Genomic DNA, 25,700 nt, shown 5'->3' with positions numbered 1-25,700 from the left:
CCCTCCCTCCCTCCCTCTTTCTCTTTCTTTTTGAGACAGGGTCTCACTCTGTTGCTCAAGCTGAGTGCAGTGACGCAGCCATGGCTCACTACAGCCTCGACCTCCCAGGCTCAAGCAATTCTCCTGCCTCAGTCTCCTGAGTAACTGGGACTACAGGCACATGCCACCACGTCCAGCTAATTTTTGACTTTTTGTGGAGATGAGGCCTCACTATGTTGGCCAGGCTGGCCTCAAACTCCTGGACTCAAGCAATCTTTCCACCTTGGCCTCCCAAAATGTTGGGATTACAGGTATGAGCCACCACACCCAGCTAACAGGGTTCTTTCAAGACAGTGTTTGTTCATTCTGTTCTATTTGTTTTTCTTCACAGATAAATGAGTGTCTGGCTCCCAAAAAAGCAGAAGAGGTGACCTTATGTTTGAACACTGCCACTCAAGTTCTTTATTCCTTGGTCAGTGAACAAGTCATGTAGATCCTAGTTTATGCTGAGACATTGTCACCAGAGATGGTATAGGACCACCATTCCTTGAAGGACAGTGCTACCCTGTGGGGAAGAATAAGATAGCCCCATCTTTCCACCTCACAACTAAGATCAACATCTTGTACATTTCTTTAGTCCTTAGGGGTTTTAAAGACCTTACTCTGGAGAAGATGCTTTAAGATAATGCTTGTCTGTAAGTTAGGTAGGAAACAATGTACCTATTTTATAGGAAGGTAAGTTGACCTGCTCAGCATCATAGAACTAGTGAGTGGAGGTAAGTCAGGATTACACCAGTCAAATGAGCAATCTTTGGATCCTTCCTTCTTCACTGTTGTCTCTGAAATCTAGAATCTGCCAATATTGCCTGATGGGGAAAATGGCAATTGTATCTTGATGGGAAAACAAATGGGCAGAGAGTGCTGCCTTTACATGCAGATTAGCTAAGTGTGCATCCTAGCCCAACCACTTATCAGCTCTGTGACCTGGTTTCCCCATCTGCAAAGTGGGCATAATGATGGTACTGCCTCTTCAAGTTTTTCTGGGGACTATAATAAAACAAAGGCACAACATTGTGCCTAGCATACCACTTCTTGAAGAAGTGTTAGCTGTGTTAATGTTCTACTGAACAATGCATCTTCTCTACTCAACTGTAGGCTCTGCAAAAGTGAATCCTGTCATTTGCCTGTGCATCCTCAAAGGCCTTGTCATAGATCAAGTACTTGACGTACTATGTGTGAATGCACTGGAATAATCTCAGACAATCAAAACTACAAGGGCTTAGAGGTCTGTTAGCTTATCTCTTTCACTTTACAGATGGGGGAACTGAGCCTGTGAGAGAGAAAAAATAATGAGCCACCCAAGGTTTCTCAGTGCATTGGGACCAGAGCTGGGCTAGAACTCTTGGGTCCATTCTCAGACCCTGAACCTTCTACTGCCTGCCAGGGCTCCCCTGAGGAGGTGAGTTGCCTTGTTTTGTTTAAACTTTTAACATTACACTTTAAGGTAGCCTTTGCATCAGACATCTCAGTGAGCATTAGGCCCCCAAACCAAGAAGATTGACAACAGAAACTCTGCCTGGCTTTGTGATCCACACACCTCCTTCCTACCCTAGCACCCCAAGTGGCTTCATCACACCCAAGGTGGCCTGGAGCAGTAGGGTTTCCGGTTGACTTCTGAGCTGAGTTTGCAATTCTAGGAGTGCTGGGCCATGAGAAAGAGGAAATAAGTCGGCTGCAAGATAATCAGTTAGTTGTAGTTTCTGGGGCGTAAGAACAGCCTTGGATTTAGACCTTCTGAGTTGCCATTCTTGGGGCTTTTCACTGTTTTCTGGGATGACCACCTCTCTGTCTGATCTAAAGTTATAATCTTTTTGCCCAATTCCATTCCCAGGCTGTGTCGAAGATCATTTGAATGAAGATTTTTTGGTTGTGCCCAACGGGGGCATGTCCCAGTGGTCATATCAGGGCAGAGATAAGAGAATGGGGTTGGGTGGCTGCATGCATATTTTTAAAAAATAATGTCATCTAAACACTAGTGTTGTGGGGTTCTGGCTCCCCCACCTTGTCAACTTAGCAACTGCACTTGGGGAGCTGGCCCAGAGGAACAGACTCCAACTCTCCTGGCTGCGGTGTGTCCTCACTGAGGTCTCCCCTCCATGCACAGGGCTTCCACATGGCTCACCCCTAATTTGGTTGGAAAGCTCTAGTGCTTTCCCGGGCAAGGTATCTGTGGAACATCCTATTCAAAATCAGCTCCCCAAATCTGTCATACAGCATCATCTTTGGTTTTTCCCATAGTATTTATTATCGTGCAACATGCCCTATATTTGATGTCTTTATTTTGTTTCTTGTTTCTTCACTGGAATATCTGGGGCAGGGAATTGTCTGCTTTGTTCACTGTTGTATCTCCAGTGTCCAGAACAGTATCTGGAACACAGTACATGCTCAACAAGTATTTGCTGGATAAACTGCCTACTTCTTTCCATGCCCACCTAAGTTGTAAAAATCTCTCTCTGCCTCTTGCTGTCTCTGTTTACTGATCACTTGCACTTCCTGTGGTAGGATTCTGCCCCAAATCTATGAGTGGCATGTTTTCAGAATGTAGCCTGAAAAATTTAACACGAACAGTTGACATTTATTTAAAAATTTACGAATGTCAAGTCCACTGTAGGAGACAGCTATTTCTTGATGCTCTAAAATCTGAAAACTACCCACACATCCAATAATTCAACTCTTGAGCATTAATCTTAAAGAAATTAACATAAAAAATAAAAGCCTTATGTACTAAGATGCTCACCACAGTGTGATTATAAAAGTGAAAAGCTAGAAACAAATCGAAATCCCCAAAGCAGAATGGTAAAATTAATGACTGCAAAATGATGGAAATCATAAACCAAGATATACGTTTTCGAAGGCTTTTAAGGACATGGGAAAAACGTACAACATATTAAATGTTTAAAAGGCTAAACAAACTTTATTATGTAGTATGTCATGTCTTTGTTCAAATATGTATGTAGACAATGGAATGTAGGAAACTATAAATCTTAGTGACAGTTATTTCTGAGTAGTGGGACTATGGGTAACTTTAGTTTTTTATTTACATTTTTTTAAGGTTCTATTATGAGCAGATATTATTTTTATGATAAAAGATGTATCTCTATACCTTCAACTATGGAAAAGCTCATTTACATAGAAAGGATGCTACAAAATCAAATCCTTATTACTTTTTAATCTAGTGCATTATTAAGGGGTAACATTGAAAAAAAAAAACAATAAACAGGGGAGATTCTGGAACTTTTAACTTTGCCTTTAGTGTGTTGCAGAGAATCAAAAGAAGAAAGTGACATCTTCCCCAAAAGAATATAAAGTTGAGAAAGATTAAAGGCAAAGTAATGGAAACTTTAAATTCCAAGTCTGATAAATGTCTTCCTGTAATCATGAGAGGAGAGGGTGAAAAATCCTTTTCCTTAATTTTCAGGAAAAAATCCTGACACCATTATTTGAAAAAACTGAAAAAGAAGAAGTTCTGAAGCCAGGAAAGGACAGACCTGGTGTGCACCACAATGGTGATCAATGACAAAATCGATATCACTTTAACACAGCTTTTCAAGGCGCGGTGTGAAGCAAAAAGCAAGTGAAAAGGGGCTTTTCTTTCATTTTGAAATTCAGCATCAGGAGGACACAAGGGCAGGAAGTGGGATCTTTTTTCAATGTATTTGAAATGATAAGGTGAAGACAGCCTGAAAGGACTTTTAATTATATGATGAGAGGAAGGAAGGGAGGGAGAAAGAGAAAGGGACTAGGAAAAACCTGGTTTTATATGTTAAATGATGAAAAAGAAAATGTAAAACTAAAGAGAAAAAGGCTTTCCAACAGATACCTTGAGAATGAAACACAAAGGCTGCAGGAGGTAAGTGCCAACATTTCTTGCAAGAAAACCAAAACGACAGCACACTTGATTAAGCCTGCAGCCTTATCCCCTAGTGGCAACCGGTGATGTCTGGTGATGCAGGAAGAGATAAGTCGCCCTTCCCTGCCTGCACATGGTGGCCTCAGGTCATGGCAGGAGCCAGCGGGGGCCAGGCGAGAAGGGTCAGGAGGGGTGGGCAGTGGGTGCTCAGGGTCGCAGAATAAAGCCTTCTTTATTCCGCTTTTTAGCCTCAAGATTACAGGGGCTAAGACCTAACCGAGGTATCGCACCAATTCAGGGACAGCTCCTGGGAAGCATGAAAAAACTTCAATGTGAGACCCAGTTGGGCTCTGGTTCCACCTCTCACCAGCTGTGGCATCTCTGCATAGTTCCTGAACCCAAGTTACCTCATCTGTAAAACAAGATTATTAACATCTGGTTTTTAGGGTTGTCATGAGGATTAAATGAGATAATATTTTTAAAATCCTAGCCCAACGCCAACTATACAAGAGCTCAAAAACTGTTGGTTCCTCACATTCTAAAATGTGAATAGAAAAACAGTGATGTAAACCAAGGTCTCTGCACACATTATACCCACTCCTAAGTCTCACTGAAGCAATGTCAGTCTAATAACTCCCAAAATCCGCAGTCTAACAGCTGGATTCCTCCTCCCAAAGCACATTGGCTCCCTGGTGCCTGTCATCTTGGGAATTTTCTCCTGTACACACTCTACTTTGGTGGTGGATCTGAATGTTCTCAGAGGCGGTAATGAACAGGTTAAAGTTGAGGGGATTTCAAACATGTCTAATCCAATAAGAGGCTTGGTAAAACATGCGTTATCACTTAAAGAATAAATGTTTAAAAATAGAGCACAGATGTGAAATTTGAATAAAAAGAGAGAGAGACAGCACAGTGAGAGATCTTCTTGGCATTTGCATGCTATTCTCTGTTTTGGTCACCTTCAGCTAAGCCTGTTATTCTGATATGCTCTGCCAACTGCTCAGTGCTGTGGGGTGCTTCAAGTTACTGAAGCAAAGTTGGCAAATCACTCTGAAATTTAAAAATCAGACCCATCTCTCCCTTTATGCATTTCTAAAAGCCAGGGAACACAATGGTAAAGTTGATCTTTTCAAGTTTTTCTAAACTAATACTTAAAAAGCAAAGGGTGAGTTTCCCCACCCCTCCTAAAACTAGCAATACTTGTACTGGGATCCTTAAAAACTTAAGAGAAAGTATCATGGTTAAATAGGCATTTGTCACAAAAGATGGGCTACAGATTGCCCATCATAGAATTCATGGGAATTTCTACTTATGTAGAAAGCATTCTCTGATTCCTCTAGCAGGCAAAGGTTTTTGAACTTCAGTAACATCTCTGCAACAAAAAATAGCAGTTTGTCCTATTTTCTCTTTCATGAGCTAGTATCTATCATACTGGAAGTAGAGATGATAAAACTCCAAGGCTTAAGGACAAAATCAACACTTCCTATAGCCAAAGAGCGCCCATAAGTGCTCCATGCATGTTTAGAAAGAGGAACTAAAATACATTTAAAACAGAGCTTTCACCCAAGGAAGACACTCAAGTGAGAGATTCACATAGTTGGCCATCAGGTCAGCTTGATGCTCTGGGAAGAGCCCTTCTGACAGGGATTTGAAAAATGCATGAAATCACAGAAAATACTTTGCCTCCATATTCACTGAGTGCTATTTTTTGTTGCAATGGCAAACTGAGTGGATTCCCTGAGTTTTGGGGTTGAGGCAGCAGCTGCCTAGGATAAGGAATGTTTCCAGGCTAAGAGGGCAAATGAGTGTCTTACCCAATTGCTTGGACATTAAGAGGAAATTGTTTACAGTAACACTGAGCAGTTCAGGCTTTACCTCCGTAAGAATGACCTGCCAGATCTGAGTATTTCTTTTTTTATTAAAAGGGGTTCTCTAGAATAGACTGTAAAGACACTTTGCATTGAAGTCAAAGATAAATAGAGATGTGACTGGATTCTACCAGTGGGACACAAACAGCTTAACCCAAAGTGGGTCTGCTGTAAAAACCAATACATTTGCATTTTAGCAATTTGATCTGGACCAAGTCTGTGATGCATTACAATGCTGGGATCAAATCAAGCTTTTCTGGAGGTAATCCAAACACAACAGGAGGCTATGGGAACCCTACTGCATGGAGTTCCTCTACTGCTGTTTAACTGTGCTAACCTCCTGAACCATAAAGGGTAATTAAAAGTCATCTGCACATGAAGCACTCAAAGTGTAAATGGGAAGCACAACCGTGGCTTCTAGCAGAGGGGAGAAGAAATGTCTGGCTAACCACTCCACTCAGGTGCTTCTTACTTTCCTGGACAGGATGGGTCTACCTCTATTGAGATCCAATTTTGACTAGGATTCCATCCTTATAGGTGGCTCTCCTGAACACATTCCAGGGCAGCCTCTGCCTTCTCCTATTTTTCACCACATCTGAGACTAATCCTTGTAGACTAATCCTTATAGACAGTCCTATGATTTTCGGACAACACAGGGCAGAGAGGCTGTACCTAAATAGATTACATTACAAGCAACTTGTTATGGCCTCCAGAATGTTTACCTAGACATGGGACTTTTCTTTTCTGCAAACCCCATGGGAGGCAGATCACAGAGAACCAGTGGACTAGTCTCCTGGTCTTAATGCCTTCCTGCTCCAGCTGACCTATGTGTTTCCTGGTGGCCAAAAGCAATGCCCAGAACTGGTAGAGAAAGGAAAAGAAAACCAAGTACAATTTATCTCTGATCTCAAAAGTAGTCTAACCAGTTCTGAGAAATAAGCTGGTTCTAATTTTAACTAAACAATAATGTCTGGCCCTCATTTTAAAAAGGCATTTTCATCGAGGATGTGCATATCACTACTTCAGCACATAGGCGAACATTTGGGAATATGGCTTAGGGGGTAAGATTTAGTTTTAAGCTTTCTTCAAAAACCCCTTAGCAGCAGGCAAATCCAGTGATTTCAGAATTAATTATTTTGATGTCAGTCCTTTTTTCAAGGGTGAAGAAAAAGAGTTGGGGCCCTGGCTCCAAGACACCAAAAAAGGAAAGGTGGTAATTTTCTTATGTTTTTTGAACTGGCCTCCATAGAAAAAGAACCAAATCAAAATTTAACTAATTCCCAATTGAGGCCCTCTCCCAAAACTGCACAAATCTGCAAGCAAGATTATTTTTAAAAAGAAGCAACATAAAAGTATCAGAGGTATGTGCCTGTGAAGAAACAGGAGTGGAAGGAATACAAAAGTTGGATAGTATCAGATATCTACTCTACCAAACTAGAATCAACCCTTTACCTTTTTCTAATGCAGCACGTAGCAGAAAGTTAATTTGTATTACTCTCTTACCTTTATACCATGCTCAGTCTAGAACTAACCCAAATGTCAACACCTGAAGAGCATCACAAAGATTCTTTTATTGTTAAGCACAGTTGGAATTTCTGAACTCATTTCATATCACCTTTAGCTTTCTTGACAGATGTTTAAAAATAGTTAAATTATTTCTAGGCAAATTGATTTATGAGATACTTGGGAGTTTTCAGGGATGAAATGGAGGGATTCCCTTCATAACAGCAAGCAACCTCTGCTACTTCTGAGAACTCAGTGACATTTTATTCAAAAAGAGTCCAAGAAATTTGAGAAGATTTGAACTAGAAGAAGGTAAACAAATCTGGAATAAAAGTCCAAAATTACCGCCATCTCAAATAGTTCAACCATGGGGAAAGTCACTCTGTAAAAGTGTTTTACAATGTGGCAAGAAAGGGCATGGTGACATTTTGAGGTCATCAGTTGACACATAGGCCTCATCTTCTCTATCAAGCCCTATAAACTGGTGGTGGCTGCCTAGAATATTGGGGTGAGAATTATGAGGCTAAGTCTTATCTACAGAAACAAGGATCATGATTGATCAATGATTTTTCTTTTCTTGCCATGATTTATTCATTCATTCATATATTCAACAAATAATTGCTGAATGCTAGCAATTGTGTTAGCAACAGATAACACAATTATCTCTTAGAGATCAATGATGAGCAAAAAGTCATGTTACTATATTCTCAGTCCTTATGGAGTTCAAAAACTAGCAAGGCAGATAGCTATTATTAAAGTCATCACAAAACAAATGTAAAATTGTATCTGTTACAAGTGCTGTAAAATGGATAATATACGTGCTGAAAAGTGTCAACTTGGCAGATTTGACCCAATTGAGCAAGTCCCAGAAGGCTTCCCTGGAGAAGTGATGTTGGACTGAAATTGAATGGATGAATAGGCATTAACTAGGTAAAGAAAAGAGGGAAAAACATTCTAGGCAAAGGAAAGGGTACATGCGAGATACAGAGCACATTGGTTTAAGTTTGTATTTATCCTAACACCTAGAGGAGCCTGGGAAGGGTTTTCAGCAGTAAGGACTGGAGGGTGATGAGTGTAACCTGAGATTTATCTTTAGAAAAGATTATGTTTCTGCCCACTGAAGTTTGAAAACAGCTGGCCTGGCCTGGAGGCCAAATGTACTTCTTCTCCTAGGCACAGGCAACCCTCAGTGTAGGCCAATAGCAGGGGAACGGCCTCTCTTGTCTACCTGCATGCCTCTTGACAGCAAGAAAAGTCAAGATTTGGACTCTGATGGTGTGTTGCTGAAACTGCCAGAAAGTCAGGGAGGGTATTTTGTCATCAGCCCTACTCCCTCCCACACTACTTAAAAATCTCATCAGGTATGACAGGCCGATTCTGGCATGAGTTCTCTTTTGTGGCTCCAACGGAAGTAGCAGTGTTTCCTAAAAAGGCAAGTCAAGCACCTTGAGACTCTATGGAGGCTGGAGCTAGGGGATGTGGAAAGTGAGCACACTAGGGTAGCCTTAAACAGGCCAGTCCATAGTGGTGACTAGGGGAGCCCTCCCTGTTCTGAGACTGCAGAGCTAGTATATTCTGCTTCCTAATTGCACAGAAGTTCTGCCTCAGAATACACCACTCTTAGCAGATCCTGCACAGGAGTCCTACAGTCTACTCCACCCATTCCCACTCTGACAACTTACTTCCTTGCCTCCTTGCTCTCTCTACACCAGCCATATTAGGCTCCTTGCTATCCCCCAAACACACCAGCATACTTCTGCTTCATTCCCTCTGCTGGAAAATCTTTCCCCTAGACATCTACATGGCTCATTCCCCCATCCCTCCAACCTTCAAGTCCTTGCTCCAATGTCTCCTTCCCAATGAGACCCATCCTGTCTACCCTATTTTAAATTGTCACCAGATCCTTGATCCTACCCTAGAACTCCTGTTTTGCCTTATACTAGTCTGTATTTTTCTTCTTTTCTACCATATAATTTATGTATTATGTCTATTGTTTATTGCCTTTCTCCCCCTATTAAAAAGTAAGCCTCTCTGGGTGTGATGGCTCATGCATAACAATCCCCACACTTTGGGAGGCCAAGGTGGGAGGATTGCTTGAGTCTCAGAGTTCAAGACCAGCCTGGGCAACCTAACGAGACCTTGTCTCTTCTAAAAATAAGAATAAAATAAGCTAGGCATGGTTGTGCACACCTGTAGTCCCAGCTATTAGGGAGGCTGAGGTGGGAGTATCGCTTGAGCCCAGGAGTTGGAGATTGCAGTGAGCCGAGATCGTGCCACTGCACTCCAGCCTGGGTGACAGAGTGAGACAAAAAAAAAAAAAAAAAAAAAAAAAAGTAAGCTCCACAAGGAAGCAGTCTTTATGTGTTTTAGTCACTGATGTATTCCATGCCTAGCACTGTAACACAGAGCAGGCAGTCAGTAAATACTTGTTAAGTTGAATTCCAATGTGGCAAACATGACACTTGGTCTCACCAAGCTGCACACTCCTATTATCCCCATCACCCTGGACAGGTTGGGAGTCATAAGCTGAACCACTGGAACTGGATTTCTCTGATGACATCTGTGAGGTATGGAGGCTGATCATGGCTCACAATGTTGCTTTAGGGAGTCAGTGTTCAGCTTAGCCACAAGCAAGATCTCAGCACTCCTGCAGCACCAGGGTCAACTCTGCACCAGATATGAGTGGTTTGATAGTGATTAAGTCATATAGTCTCTTGGACTTTGGTTTAATCACCTCAAAAATAAGGATGATGCTTTTCTCATTGGATCAGGCAAAATATCTGTTATAGATGATTCCCCAGCACCTGGCTGAGAATCTGGCACAGAGTAGGTAGGCAATAACTTGGTTGATTATAAGGAAAAAATGAGATGATGTTTGTAAACTTATGTAACCATAAAGCACTTGGCATAGAGCCTGGAAAATGGTAATCATGCATTCATTCACACAACAAATATTTACTGAGCACCTACTACGTGCCTGTCAATAACTCAGTGACTTGTGTTGGTCTGGGAAAGGGAGAGACTTTCTGTATAAGTTGAGCTCAAAAGGCTGCCTGGGCTTACGCCCATAATCCCAGCACTTTGGGAGGCCGAGGTGGGAAGACTGCTTGAGCCCAGGAGTTTGAGACCAGCCTAGGCAATATAGTGAAACCCCATTTCTACAAAAAAAATATAAAAATGAGCTGGGAAAGGTGGGGCATGCCTGCTGAGGTGGGAGGATCACTAGAGCTCAGGAGGTAGTGGCTGAAGTGAGCTGTGATTGTATCACTGTACTCTAGCCTGGCTGACAGAGTGAGACCATGTATTGAAAAAGGAAGGCAGTCTGAAGAGGGTGACATCTCTCATAAGCCAGTCTGCCTCAATATCTGCACAGAAGACTGAGCAGGCCAGGCAGGTGGCCTTCCCCTCTCATTGGCCCTGAAAGAGCCCTTCTCTTCCAAGTCAGCCATGCAGATCAAGACAATTGAGATCTGGGACTCATCCTCCCAGGACTGCCCTCCCTCACTGATATCTATGTGGGTTGCATACACAAAGCAAATTTCATAAGTGCTATGGGCGTCTTCAGTGCAGGCTGGGACCTGGGGTCCAGGGTTTCTGACATGTCTGCTCACTGCTCCACAAGTGCTTTGACTTTAGGAGAGGAGGACCAGGAAGGCTTAGGTGTCAAGGTCTATTTGCTCTTTCTGCCACAGTTGCCACAGCTCAACAATGTGTTCTCAACATGTGCCCAGCTGTGTGCAAAGCAGTAATGATGAAATCAAAATTAAACTACCTCTGGGGGTTGGCGGTGATAATATCAATTAGTAGTAGTAGCAATAATAGTAGTATTAATAGTAATAGTAGTTGCAATAGCAGCTTACACATATGTCGCACCTATTACGTGCCAGGCATATGCAAAGCACTCAGTTTACCTTTCACCTCACAATAACTCTTTGAATTGTTAGCCCAATTTACAGATGAGGAAACTGAGGTTCAAGAAGGTTTAGTATCTTGCCTGTAATCACCCAGCTAATAAATGCCAGAAACAGGATTCACCCTCAGCAGCTCAACTTTGGATGTCATCTTTTATGATCATTTGGCAAAGGGTCTCCTTAAGTATTATGGTGTATCCAACTGTGAGGCTGAGCAAGATACCCAACCTCTCTGGGCCTCTGGCTCCTTCTCTATAAGAGTATCAAATGCTCAGTCTTATTGGGAGGTGATGAGTTGATGTATGTAAAGCCCTTATATCCATGCCTAGTACATGATGAGGGCTCAAAAGTATTAGTAATTGTTGTCGATGTGATCAAATAGCCTAAGCCTAAGGACTCCAGGCAGAACCTACTGTTTGTGAACAGCTGGAGAACATTCTTCAATGGTGTTTTTGGCATCTACTTTAGGTTTATGAAGATAAGGAGACCTCACAATTTCTGGGAATACCATTCTGCTTGACACTCTGAATTTCTCCCTGAACCTGGTGGGTGGGGCATGTGCTGAATCCGGTAGACTATCTAAAGCCTGAGCCCCATCACTTACAAGCTGTGAGTCGTTGCACTGGTTATTCCACACCCTGAGCCTCAGTCACGCTCCCTAGAAAAGGGAGATAATGCTGCACACACTCACATGGTTGCTGAGGACTATGGGACAACATCTCTGAGGGACACTGGATATAAGACCTAGCATAAATTCTCAATAAAAGGGGATTATTTTGATAGCACATTAATCATTGTTCTTAGAGGCATTATCATTGGCAGTAAGGATACTGAAATTCAGGTGACTTTTCCTGCTCTTTGGTGGGTGGGGTGAGGAAGGATATCAGACCTAAATCACCAAGGAGCCCATCCTCTTCCTTCACTGCATCCTTCTCCACAACAGCCCTTTAGACACTGCCTTAGCACATACAGGAGCTGAACTCTGCATAGCTGGGGTTTCCCAAATGTACCCCATGACACCAAAAACCAAGCTTGTTGTAAAGAATACAGGCTTTGTGCAGGTTCCTAGGAGCAAATTGAAGGACTATGCTCAATCCTTACTGGAATCGAGAAGTGAATTTTCATGATGCTGGGAAAGAAAAAAGGTAGCCTTAAAAATTCCTTATTGGGAAAAGTAGAGGGGAACATGAGGAGCAAACTGTCTAAGAGAAAGAAAGAAAAAATTATCCACTCTGCCTGGTAAGAAGGCTTCTGGCAGCTCTGCAGCTCCACCAAGCTAATTCAGCACGAGCTGACCCTATCAGGTGATCAAAGTCTGGAACCATTGATATATACACAATAAATGAAATGACACTGCAAATCATGATATAATGCTATCATCTATGGTCTCAGACTTTATGGCCACAGAATACTGAAAATCATCAAAAGTGGTGAAGGTCAAGGTTGGATGAGCTCTTATGCACCCCCACCCCCAATGATTAGGGCAAGTGTCTCCTTAGAAGCTGACTGACCTGAGACCTTTGGATCATGTATGCATCGTAGCTGGACCAGTGGTACTTGGCTGTAATATCTGGACTGTAGCCAGCACCACAAAAGCATGGTATTTTCAAGCTCAAGGGCTGTCTCTTAGGTCTGTAAACCTGTGGGAGAAACCTATAATGGTTAGGTGCAGGAGAGGAGGGTGCAAGGAAGGAATTAGGGAAAAGCAAAGAAGGATGCTGATTTTGACTTTCTGTGGCCAAGTAGGTGGAAAACCCAGTGTAAAAGATGCACAGCTCCAAAAAAAGAGGTCAGGTGTAAGCAATCTCTGACCCCTGAGGCCAGCGTTAGCAAGGCATACCATTCTGTGGAATGATCCCAGTGTCTTGCAGTGACTGGGACTCTCCCTCTACAAGGACAAGGTGCTCAGGCACAGTAGCGGTCTCTCTCTCTCTTTCTCTCTCTCTCTCTCTCTCTCTCCTCCTCCTCTCTCTCTGTCTCATTCTCTGTCCCTCTCACTGTCTCTGAACAAGGCAACCCCATGAGAAATAACTCTGGTGCAGGGCCAATGTATGTCTTTTCCTTCCTGAGAGGGAAAAGGGTTAGTCACATTGTAAGCGGAGGGGACTTAATCCTTCAGGCTTCCTTTCCACTCACCTTGCCCATGGTGCTTGGCACAGATCACTCTAGCAGGCAGAGAGCCTGCCCCAGGGACTGAGTCAATATGGAGGCACTCTACATGGTAACTGTGTGGCCATTAGAGAGCTTCAGAGCCACATATGGCCCTAGGTAAAATGTGGTAGCCACCCTGCAAGGCCATAAACCATTGAGCTGACTGAGTTTCATAATGAACTCGAATCTTAGTGAATATCTTTAATCGTTGCTTACAAGAGTCACCAAGTAATATGAGGAAGATAAATATCTAAAGATTTCATGGATGATTTTCCAATATGCTTCACATGTAATTATTTCCATTTAAGCCACTTCCAGAAAACCTTCCAGAGAGCAAGGAATTTTCTGCACAATTTAGAACTATGCCCCTGCTTCCATATCCCTCAAAACAAATACAGTGGCCTAGAGGGACAAAAACACAGGATAATGGGGCAAACAGGTGATTTTTAAAAAATAGTGTGAATTTAATGGCTGGGTAGTCTCTAAGCATAGTCTGGCAGTGCTAGAAGCTGGGAGATGCTCCTTGGCTGAAATGTATCGGAGGAAATAGTCAAAGAACTAAAGTTGAAAGAATAGAGAGAAAGAAACCTAAAAACCTGGATGAGGGCAGTTCTTTACAGGGACCAGAAAGTGAGCAAGGCAGAGGTAACAGGTCCAACAGGAAAGAAGTTTGCCCAGAATTTAATTATAAGTTTCTAGAATTTAATCAGAAGTCAAACAAAGTCCACTGGAAGAAAGAAAGCTGAGAGCTACTTTTGGGGAGATGACGCTGACACAAAAGAAAGGAAAACAGCACTGGTTGCAAACCATACGATCCCAGCCACATGCACATAAACACAGAAAAACAGTAAAATGCTGTTGCAGTGACAACTGGGTCCATTGCACTCCTACCTGGTTTTAGCGGCTTGAGCCCACAGGATGGACATGGGAAATGAAGAGTGGCTAAAATCCAGAGAAAGCCCACAAAGCCCCAAACCCAGTAAAACACACCTGTCTTGCAGGAGGCCCCACCTGCTGCTTTAATTGATGTACTAGTCGGTCTTTTTCTCGCTTGAGGGCCATGACTTCTTCCTGCGTCTTTTTCTTTTTGGAGGCAGACAATTCCAGCAAGGCAATGTTTGCATCTTTTTCACTGATGGCTGCAAGTAGCGCTTCCTGTCTGGTAAAATAAAGATTATTGAGATCATTTTTGTAAAATAAAAAACCCCAAACAATTGACATTTATAGTTGAAATGAACCACAGAGTATTGTCTCAATGGGAAGAAATTATGAATAATACTTAAAACGAACTAGCTCTTTGGCTTTCAGAATGGACAGAGTAGTTTGGGTCAGAATCCCTGAGACTGCACACTGCAGCCACTGAGAGAGGAACCTTTTAATGGCTTCATAGATGTAGCCACATATTAGAAATGGGAGGGGACAAATCTGAGCATTCATTGCCGACACATTTATCCACCCATCCATCCAAACATACATACATTCATCTATCCATCCATCAATTTGCCAAGAGTCTTAGTCTGTTTTCTGTTGTTATAAAGTAATACCTGAGACTGCATAATTTATAAAGAAAAGATGTTTATTTGGCTCATGATTCTGGAGATTGGGAAGTTTAAAGGCATGGTGGTAGCTTCCAGCAAGGGCTTTTGTACTAACATGGCAAGAAAAGTAGAAGGACAAGTGAGCAAGTGTGAAAGAGACCACAAGATCAAGCAAAGCTTGCTTTTATAACATCCTGCTCTCTCAAGAACTAATTCACTTCTGAGACAAGAGAATTAGTCCATTTGTGAGGGCTCCATCCTCATGATCCTCATAATCTAAGTACTTCTTAATGCCCCTGCCTTTTAATACTGTTATGTTGGTAATTAAGTTTCCATCATATGAACTTTTGGGGGATATATTCAAACTACAGCACCAAGTAAGGTTCTAGATACTCTGAGAAAACCCCCAAAACTGGGTAGCAATTTCACCTATTACTTTTTTCATGAAAGATTTTCTTTTGAAGGCAGACAGAGATATTTACTGGAAACCCTGTTCTATTTTCAATGCATTTAGTGATGCTCCCTTGCCATCCCACCAAAAACAATTACTTCCTCAGCCTTCCTTGTTTCAGTAATTACACTACCATCCACTAAGCAGCACAAATCCTGAACTTAGAAGTCATCCCTGAGTTCTTTCCTTCTTTCTCTATCCAGAGCCAATCCACTGACAACTTCAGTAGGTTTTACTTGAAAGTATGCCCCTTATCTAAACTCATGCACTACTATGAAAACATCAACCAACCATCAGCATCACTCACTGGGGACCACTACAAAAGCTTACTCATTGATCTCTCTGGTAAAGAGAGTAAAGTCATCTTTCAAAACATTATAAGCCCAGATTCCACCATTCTATTGTGTAAAGATGCATTGCATCACTCTTTAGACTTGAAATCCAGACCCTTTATTGATGCTTGCAACACATTACACTAACCAGCACTGACAACCTCTCTGAGGGCCTCTGTTCCTCTTCTCTTTCCTCAATCATTAGGCTCCAGTGCATTTCGTTCCAGGTCTCTGCTAGTCCTCGGAAATGTTACCCTTGGCCCCTCACGTCACAGGCTTCACCTTTCTATGCTTTTGCCTCACACAGCTCTTATCTTCCAGGTGTGTGACTGACTACTGACTTAGACTGCCTCATGTCCAAGTCGGTCATCTGTCACATTACACTACTTCATTATTTTATAGCACTCTTTGCCACATGATAGCATCTTATTTCTTATTTGCTTTGTAGACTTGATGCTCCATGAAACTGGGACCTCTATCGATCTTGTACACCACCAATTCTCAAGCTTCTAGAAGATCCCTCAGCACATAGCGGGCGCCCAAAAATGTTAGTTCAAGGAAGAGGAAAGTTCATTTTTTACTTTTTACAGACTTTTAAAGATATCACCAGACACCTCTTCCTCTCATTTTTAACTAATTAGAATGCTTTGTTTCCTGCTTAACCTATAGTCATCACTTATTCAGAGAAGTTTTAAAGTTGCCTCCTTCAATCTTTACGGTATAATTTTATGACCACATCTGTCACAAATTTTAACCTGGAATTTTCTGGGATGATTTTTGAGTAGGAAATAGCCCTCCTGGGTGTGTTTCATTGAATCCTCCTTTCCTCTGGGAAAGTCTTATCCTCATCATTTGTATCTCTTCTGAAACATTCTAGCTACTTTGGAAGACCCCACAGCCCCAAGGAAGCCTCCACACTGAGAACTTCCCTCACACACAATGCCCAGGACTAAAACCTGGTCATGATCCTGTTTTGCCTTTCTTTAATCCCCATCACCAGACCAGGCCCTCTCCAGATGTTTGGACAAGGTGGTCATTATTTGGATCTCAGATTATTCCCCTTTTCACTGCAGGGATTTATATGGAGTTTTCTGGGCCCCACTAATGCCTGGCAGTAGGAGCTTCTGTTTGAAGCTCACGCAGATGTGTGAGCAGCAGAACATGTCAGGAAATATCTCCATTTTCCAGAAGAAAAGCAGGGCAGGCTGGACTACCACCAGCAGCATTAATATCCAGCTTCACAGAGCCTGTCTGCTTTTGGATAACAGCTGAGACAATAGACATGCTTGCGGCTCCCAGCCAGTGCATATTTATACAGAGGGTGAAGCTGAAGAGGCTATACAGACTTTAAATCAGGGAGAGTCTATTTGCTATCTGCTATTCCAAACTTTAGCTACAACGCACAAGGTGACTGCAATATTTTATCCCCTCTGTTACAAACTGAAATATCTAAGTGAAGCTTTTTTAATAAAAACAAACTAAAGGACCGATATTAGGAAAATTGGGGATTGGAGGTAAACTGACTACACCTCTACAACTGCATCTTTACAGACATATGCAGGTATTTAAAATGCTGATTTAAAAACCTTAGTGACGTGAAAATATTTATGTTTGTTGAGAAACAATTCTCTGCGAGTGAGTCTGTCATGTTTCTGTGCATTTTACAAGCACAGACACTATTTTCTTTTCTGATAATCTTTCAAGGCCGTTTGTACAGTGACTAGCTTTGAAAGACAGAGGTGGTTTTTCTTTTTGGATCAAAGGGAAGACACGCTTACTGCCCCATATAATAGTGTCTCCTTCCAGAGCAAAAGGCAGGCAGGCATGCTACTGCCCATTATAAAATATTCAGATTCTCTTTATCTCAGGGTTGCCCTCCTATAATACAAATGACTACGTATGTGTTCATCCAGTCCATCCGACTGGCCTCCATGGGACTTGGAGCAAGGAGAATTGACACAAATATACTAATTCTTCACTCTGTGCCATGAGCAATAAAGTCCTTTATCTTTGGCCCAGAAGCCTCTTGTCATCTGCCTGCATCCATGGAACTGAGGCAGGCTAACCTGTTAGGATACCAGTAGGGAAGATCTTAGACCCTTCATAGTTCTTGACATACAAATGTATATCCAAAATGATCCCTAAAACATAAAGCTATACAGATAGGAAAAAACAGGGACAAGAAGGAAGTATACCAAAATGATAATAATCACCATTTCAAGGTGACGGGATGAACGAGGCATTTGTTTTTTTGTTTTTTTGTTTTTTACTTTTTTCTGCTTATACTCTTAAGCATTATTCTCAGAAAATATCCTAAGAGTAAACATTTAAAACTTGTAAGTTAGGCTTTCGGTCATCAAGTAAACTGCAGGTACATGGTTCAAAATCTTAGCAGGTGTGTAATTTGCTCATTTTCCCACCCAGGTTATCTATAATATGTTCTGTCTGTCCTTCCATTCTTTATGCACAGATAGGCGCACACACACATTTTCACACACACACAATGTCTGATACAATCTACATCATCTACCACTTGGAAAACTGTAGTAGTCTCCGAACCAGACTCCCTGTGTCTACTTTCAGCCTGCTTTAACCCATTTTCCCTTTCTAGGTCAAAATTTGAGATTATATAGCTTTAATAACTGTCAAAAGTCATCATCAATCCAAACAATAATCATTTAAAAAAAATTTTACTTTAAGTTCTGGGGTACATGTGCAGAATGTGCAGGTTTGTTACATAGGCATATACATGCCATGGTGGTTTGCTGCACCCATTAACCCATCATCTACATTAGGTATTTCCCTAATGCTCTCCCTCCCCTAGCCCACCAACCCCTGACAGGCCCCAGTGTGTGATGTCCCCTCCCTGTGTCCATGTGTTCTCATTGTTCAACTCCCACTTATGAGTGAGAACATGTGTTTGGTTTTCTGTTCTTGTGTTAGTTTGCTGAGAATGATGGTTTCCAACTTCATCCATGTCCCTGCAAAGGACATGAGCTCATCCTTTTTATGGCTGCATAGTATTCCATGGTGTATATGTGCCACATTTTCTTAATCCAGTCTGTCATTGATGGTCATTTGGGTTGATTTCAAGTCTTTGCTATTGGGAACAGTGCCGCAATAAACATACACGTGCATGTGTCTTTATAGTAGAACGATTTATAATCCTTTGGGTATATACCCAGTAATGGGATTGCTGGGTCAAACGGTATTTCTGGTTCTAGATCCTTGAGGAATCACCATACTGTCTTCCACAATGGTTGAACTAATTGACACTCCCACCAACAGCATAAAAGCGTTCCTATTTCTCCACATCCTCTCCAGCATCTGTTGTTTCCTGACTTTTTAATGATTGCCATTCTAACTGGCATGAGATGGTACCTCATTGTGGTTTTGATTTGCATTTCTCTGACGGCCAGTGATGATGAGCTTTTTTGCATACGTTTGTTGGCTGTATAAATGTCTTCTTTTGAGAAGTGTCTGTTCATATCCTTCACCAATTTTTGACAGGGTTGTTTTTTTCTTGCAAATTTGTTAAAGTTCTTTGTAGATTCTGGATATTAGCCCTTTGTCAGGTGGGTAGATTGCAAAATTTTTCTCCCATTCTGTAGGTGGCCTGTTCACTCTGATGATAGTTTCTTTTGTTGTGCAGAAGCTCTTTAGTTTAATTAGATCCCATTTGTCAATTTTGGCTTTTGTTGCCATTGCTTTTGGTGTTTTAGTTATGAAGTCTTTGCCCATGCCTATGTCCTGAATGGTACTGCCTAGGTTTTCTTCTAGGGTTTTTAATGGTTTTAGGTCTCATGTTTAAGTCTTTAATCCATCTTGAGTTAATTTTTGTATAAGGCGTAAGGAAGGGGTCCAGTTTCAGTTTTTTGCATATGGCTAGCCAGGTTCGCAATACCATTTATTAAATAGGGAATCCTTTCCCCGTTGCTTTTGTGCATGATTCTAAAATTTAGGCTTTTAAGCTTTAACATTTATTTCACCTCTCATAATACCACAAAAAATCCCAACAAATTAATTTCTAATTTTCACTTGACTGTCAGAGAAAAACATATATCAATTTCTAATTCTCTACAAATGTTATTAAATACAGTTCCAAGTCAAATTAGCCTTAATTATCAAACCTCAAAGTACATTTAAAATCTTTTTAATAAAATTACATTTAAAGCCACTCACCAACCTTAAATTAATATTCATATAAAAAATCTATTTTGCTCTTTGTAACTTTCTCCTTATTGTATTTTTGTTTTATTTTGTTTTGCTTTTGCCTAACAAATCTATTTTTATAGATATTGGCATTATACAATCATAGAACTCTAAATAAAATTAATGTAACTAAGATTATCTATATTTTCAAATCCTCATTTAAATACTGACCATAAACGAATGATATTTTCCCCAAAAATAACTTGATTGAGATCTACATTCATTAATTCTAGTCCATTTAAATCAAAGGGTCATTAGTAGAAGATAAAAAGGTATATAAAACTAGAGAAATGAGAACATTTCAGACTTCAGGATATTTGGCAAGGCATTCAGAAGCTTATCTGGCTATTTGTATAGAGATGGCAGGCCTAGAATTAAACAAAATCTTAATTCCAGGCTAACAGAGCCATTGATTTAGTTTTTGAAGCAAGAAGTTTTACAAAATGAGTTACAATAACTCCTTCCTTCTCTCTCTCTCTCTCTCTCTCTCTCTCTCTCTCTGTCTTTCTTTCTGAGGTGGACTCTCACTCTGTTGCCCAGGCTGGAATGCAATGGTGTGATCTCGGCTCACTGCAAGCTCCGCCTCCCAGGTTCATGCCATTCTCCTGCCCCAGCCTCCCAAGTAGCTGGGACTACAGGTGCCCGCCACCGCGCCCGGCTAATTTTTTGTATTTTTAGTAGAGATTGGGTTTCACCGTGTTAGCCAGGATGGGCTTGATCTCCTGACCTCGTGATCCGCCCACTTTGGCCTCCGAAAGTGCTGGGATTACAGGCATGAGCCACCGCGCCTGGCCAACTCTTTCTTAAGTTAATAGACTTTAGCTAAGACAGGTTGAACATCCTGAATCCAAAAATCCCAAATCCAAAGAACTCCAAAATCCTATATGCTTTGAGCACCAACAGGACATTCAAAGACAATACTCATTGCAGCATTCTGGATTTTTGGATTTGAGATACTCTATTGGTAACTGTAATACAAATATTCCAAAATCTGAAAAAAATGTGAAATCTGAAATACTTCTGGTCCCAAGCATTTCAGATGAGGGATACTCAACCTGTAATTTAAATCACTGTGAGCTAACTGTGTACAGTTATGGGTTTTCATTATCCCTGCCTTAAAGGTCAGGTTTGTTTTGAGGATGGGTATACCGAATATAATTTTATAAAAACTAATTTCATTTTGCCATCCCTATGTCAGATTCTACACTTTTACAGTTCCCATGAGCCAGATTGCTGATACAATGACAGAAAGCACCTAACAAGAAAATCACAAACATTGAAATAGATTAGGAAGCTTATATTAAATATCCTTGCTTTTTTTTTTTTTCTCATGGCAAATTTTGGTCCAGCCATTCAAAAACTGGAAACACTAAAATACCACCAGTTCTGATGTATCTTTTTTTTTTTTTTTAAAAAGGCTCCACTTTAAAGAGTATACCAGTGACAAGACACTTGGATATAAACTGGAAACAAAAAAACCATTATTTTCCCCAATGAAAGAATTACCTTCTAGAATCAAGATCACATTTATATTGCTTCAAAAATTATTACTGTCCCATCAATCTGAAGAAGTTCCATAAGCTTGAAATCATGTTCAGTCTATCCCTTTTGCCTTTTTATAGACAACATGAAAAGTACATATATGCCCATTCTTAGACAGTTAGTAGGTTTAAGTATATACCAAAGACTTGCAAAATTATCTTGAGAACATTGCCATCCTCAAGTACCAATTACTAAAGTGATCTATCTATGCCCCCAAAATGTAGCTTAAAATATGAAAAGGAAGCCCACATATGCTAGGAAGGAAGATAAGATAATGTGAAGAGAAATAAATCTATAAGAGTCTGCTGAATGCCAAGCTAAGAAAGTGTATCATAGACAGCATTTTATCAAAGTGCAGCCTAAACAAATGTCAAGGGGAATAATTTCTTTAACAAATATGGGCAACAATAGAGGAAAAAAGGGGGAAATTCTGTGCCCTGTCATACGTTTAGTCAGGATTAACAATGGATAAAAATATGTGCAAGAACACATTTAATAACCCTAAACTGTCATTCAGTGTGTAGGAGGTAATCAAGATACAGCTAATAAAACACCAAAAAAAATGGTTTTAGCCACCCTGAAAAAAAAAAAAAAAAAAAACCCTCCATGGAATAAAACAAAACAGGGCTGAAGGGCATCTCCTGCCAAGATAAATGCCTTCTTTTGAGTGTCGCCTGTGGCCAGCCCTCACAAAGGGAGCTCCAGGATCCTCTGGTGGTAATACATGACTACCTCACTTATCACAGTCCATTTAAAAGGGAGCTTTGTAAACATTTCTACTTCACTCCCCATTGCTGTCGTTCTATTAATGATGATTTGAGCTCTGAAAGAGGATCTAAAATTAATTTCAGGAGTTGCAAATGAGGCAGGCCAATTAGGAACTATTATAAATTGGATTTGGGAAGAACCATTAACACATTGTTTCTTGTGGGTTCTTGTTTGAGTTAGCTGACCCATCTTTAGAAGTACATTCAATTACAAAGGCAGATGCTTAAAAAATGCATTCCATTAAGAAATGTTTGGATAATGACATATAAGAGAAAGTCTACATTATGTATGGTGCTTAGCCCAGGCAGTCATGTTCTAATCATATTGTGGGGGGAAAAAGTCCGCTCAATCAACTTTTCTCAGCTAATTACTATTTTCTTTCCCTCATGACCCTGAATATTCAACTGTAAGTTCAGTAGGAGGTGACTTCAGACAGATGGTGACGAAAGATCCTATTCAAAACAGTCTCTCTCTCACCCCTGGGGTGAGGGTTGGGTGGAGGTTTGCTGCGATCAGCCCTGGAGATAGATGTTCATTTGCCTCAATTTTAAAAGCTGTATTTTCAAATGGCATCTTGAGAAAGAAAAGTTCTTTAATATCAATTAGTATCACCCCTACCCACCAGCAGAATGATGTATGGTATATGCAGAAGGGGCCACGCAGAAAGCAAAGCAGCTCACATGAGGTGGGGCCCACAGGGTGAGATATATTTGAACAACCATGAGTTTCAGCAAGGACAAAGAACAGACCAGATTCGTAAAGGCCAGGCTTTGGCAGCCCAGACTTCTTAATGTGGTTTGCTCCCTGTCGCCCACCTAAAATTGACCTCAAAAAAATAGTTTACTCCAATTACGAAGAATTCTGTCTTTGAAACCTAATAGCACATGACTGGAATTTCCTAACACGGGGGCCATGGAGTCTTGTGGAAGTTCTTTAAGCACCAGCACCTACCCTGTTCCTTGCTCAGTGCATGAGCCAGGGAGGCAGCTGGCCCATCCGGCAGTTCCTCCAGTTCCTCCAACTGGATCAGAACACTCTCAAGTGCCAACGTCATGTGCTTCAGGTCACTAAGAGGGCAAATGCCAGCATCGTTTGGCATCCTGCTACAAAGGGGTATTGGTGAGTCTGAAGCCAACTGATTTTCCCACATAGAAAAGGTCCAAGGCCAGAGGAGGAGTGCCAGGAAGAGCTACTCCCCCCATTCTAAATGTTTCTCTTGAATCCTGTCCTTCTAGAGAATTGATAAAAAGGCAATGAAGGATGGGAGGGACCATTGTCCCAGGCCTTCGCAGTGGACATGTGTGAGACATTGCTTGTTACTATGTGCCTGATCCACCAAAAAAAAGAAAAGAAAAGAAAAGAAAATATTTCTTTCGAGCACTTTGGCCTATTATGATTTTTTAAAAAAACATACCCACACAAATAAGATATTACTCAAGTTTTTAAGAGGAGGAGGTACTGATCTTTATTTAGTGCTGGGGCTTTGGAAGCAAATGTACCTGAGTTTGAATCTCAGTGATACCTTTTTTCTATGACCCTGGGTAAGTTACTCACTGTCTCTGAAACTTCAAGTTCCTCATAAATAATCTAAGATGGACAATCGTAACTCTCTCTTGGATTGAGGCAGGAGAATATGGTGGTGGCAGGGAACTGAAGGCCATTTCACTCCAACTTCCTAGAACTAAATTAAAAGGAAAACCCTAACTTTCCATGCCTAAGTAACAAAAGGACCAGAGGTTACTCCCTTCGCAAACTCCCACCTTTTCTGCATGGCAAATGGGAAATTGGCTGTCTGCAACCAATCAGACTGATTGCCAGCCCAGTCTTCGTTTGCATGCAAGTGCAACTTTGTGGCTGGGCACGGTGGATCACGCCTGTAATCCCAGCACTTTGGGAGGCTGAGGTCGGTATATCACCTGAGGTCAGGAGTTCGAGACCAGCCTGGACAATATGGTGAAACCCCATCTCTACTAAAAATACAAAAAATTAGCTGGGCATGGTAGCAGACACCTGTAATCTCAGCTGAGACTGATGCAGGAGAATCGCTTTAACCCAGGAGGCGAAGGTTGCAGTGAGAGGAGGTTGAGATCGCACCACTGCACTACAGCCTGGGCAACAAGAGTGAAACGCCATCTCAGAAAAAAAAAAAAAAAAGAAGTGCAACTTTGTAACTTCACCTTAGCCTCTGATTGGTTGCAACCAATCAGATGTTTGCACAGGAATGTGACCTTTGTAACTTCGCTTCAGGCTCTGATTGGTTGCTTTCAGACCGCTGCGGGCCACTGCTTCATTTACCTAAGGTGAGTGCCAAGTGGCCAATGGGAAACCTCTAGGAGGTATGTGGACCTGAGGAGGTTCTGTATCCAGGGCCTGTGACCGCTGCTGGGGCCTGCTCCCACCCCGTGGAGTGTACTTTCATTTTCAATAAATCTCTGCTTTCATTCTTTTGTTGCTTCATTCTTTCCTTGCTTTGCTTTGTGTTTTGTCCAATTCTTTGTTCAAAACGCCAAGAACCTGGACAACTTGCAGTCAAGACCCTCTACTGGTAACAGGATCATCGTGAGAATTACATGATCAAGCATGTAAAGATTTTGTTCAGTGCCTGACATGACCACACAAGAAATGCTAGCACTTACTTATTAAATGACACAGACCCCACCAAAGTTAAAGATTCAAAGGTTTTGCATTACTTTCTGTGGGCTCCCCTTTATAGTGGATATATCTAAACATGCTCACTGGTCTCTTACTTTCAAGACAAACTTTCAGAGAGGCCTTTAAAATTGGTTTCTGTTATTAAGTTGCACATTTGACTTTCATGAGTTGACATCTGCTCCATAAACAGACATAAAGAAGAAAACAGAGTTTGGAGAGGAATCTGTTGACCATAGAAGAGCTGCATCCCAGACAAGACAGGCTTGACTTGGCCTATAACTGTCCAACATCATTCCATCCAAATTGATAGGAAAGGCCACGTGGGAAATAGGCAAGACATGATGTCACATAGTTTAAGAAACTGAGAAATAGAAATGTGTTCTGAAAGGCGACTTTTAAAAAGTCAAAGTCAAGTGCAAAATCAAACAAATTCAAAATAAAGATTCTTCCATTGGAAAAAAATACTTTAAAAAACTGGTAAATCTAGGAAGCAGGGAGGGTGAGTGAAATGAAGGGACTTCCATGACACACTGCAATACCCTCTGTTAGTGGTACTGTTAGATGATGGTGCTTGGTCATTCTTGTTATTCCCGTTCAGTAATAAGAAAGCCTCTCTGTTGACCATTCAACTCTGCCAAAGTAGCTTTCTATGTGAAATACACCTAACCAGAATCTCTGGAAAGTTACAGATGAGTAATAATGAGAAAACCAAATACATCTGGACTTCACTGTGGGACAGAGCTTTGTCCAGTATCTGCCTAAACTAAACCTATTGTCCATGGGTGATCAGTTACTGTCAAGAGACTGTCACATTGCATTAACGTTTTGGTTGGAAATGAGTAACTACCAGAAAATAGGTCACTGACATCAAGGCTTCACCCCC

The 25,700-nt window shown here is 41.3% G+C and overlaps 1 protein-coding gene across 1 annotated transcript in view; it reads right to left on the bottom strand.

Moving 5' to 3' along the window:
- ERC2 (ELKS/RAB6-interacting/CAST family member 2) overlaps nucleotides 1-25,700 on the bottom strand; it is a 988,837-nt gene that overhangs the window by 222,319 nt on the left and 740,818 nt on the right. The window contains exon 15 of the mRNA XM_011998421.1: nucleotides 14,334-14,481. Coding sequence (XP_011853811.1) covers nucleotides 14,334-14,481 — 148 coding nt within the window. The remainder of the gene's footprint in view (nucleotides 1-14,333; nucleotides 14,482-25,700) is intronic.

This window comes from Mandrillus leucophaeus, unplaced genomic scaffold, assembly GCF_000951045.1.
Source record: "Mandrillus leucophaeus isolate KB7577 unplaced genomic scaffold, Mleu.le_1.0 Scaffold57, whole genome shotgun sequence".
In the NCBI taxonomy this organism is placed as follows: domain Eukaryota; kingdom Metazoa; phylum Chordata; class Mammalia; order Primates; family Cercopithecidae; genus Mandrillus; species Mandrillus leucophaeus.
The sequence above is the reverse complement of the archived record's forward strand: the minus strand, read 5'-3'. Positions and strand labels throughout refer to the sequence as shown.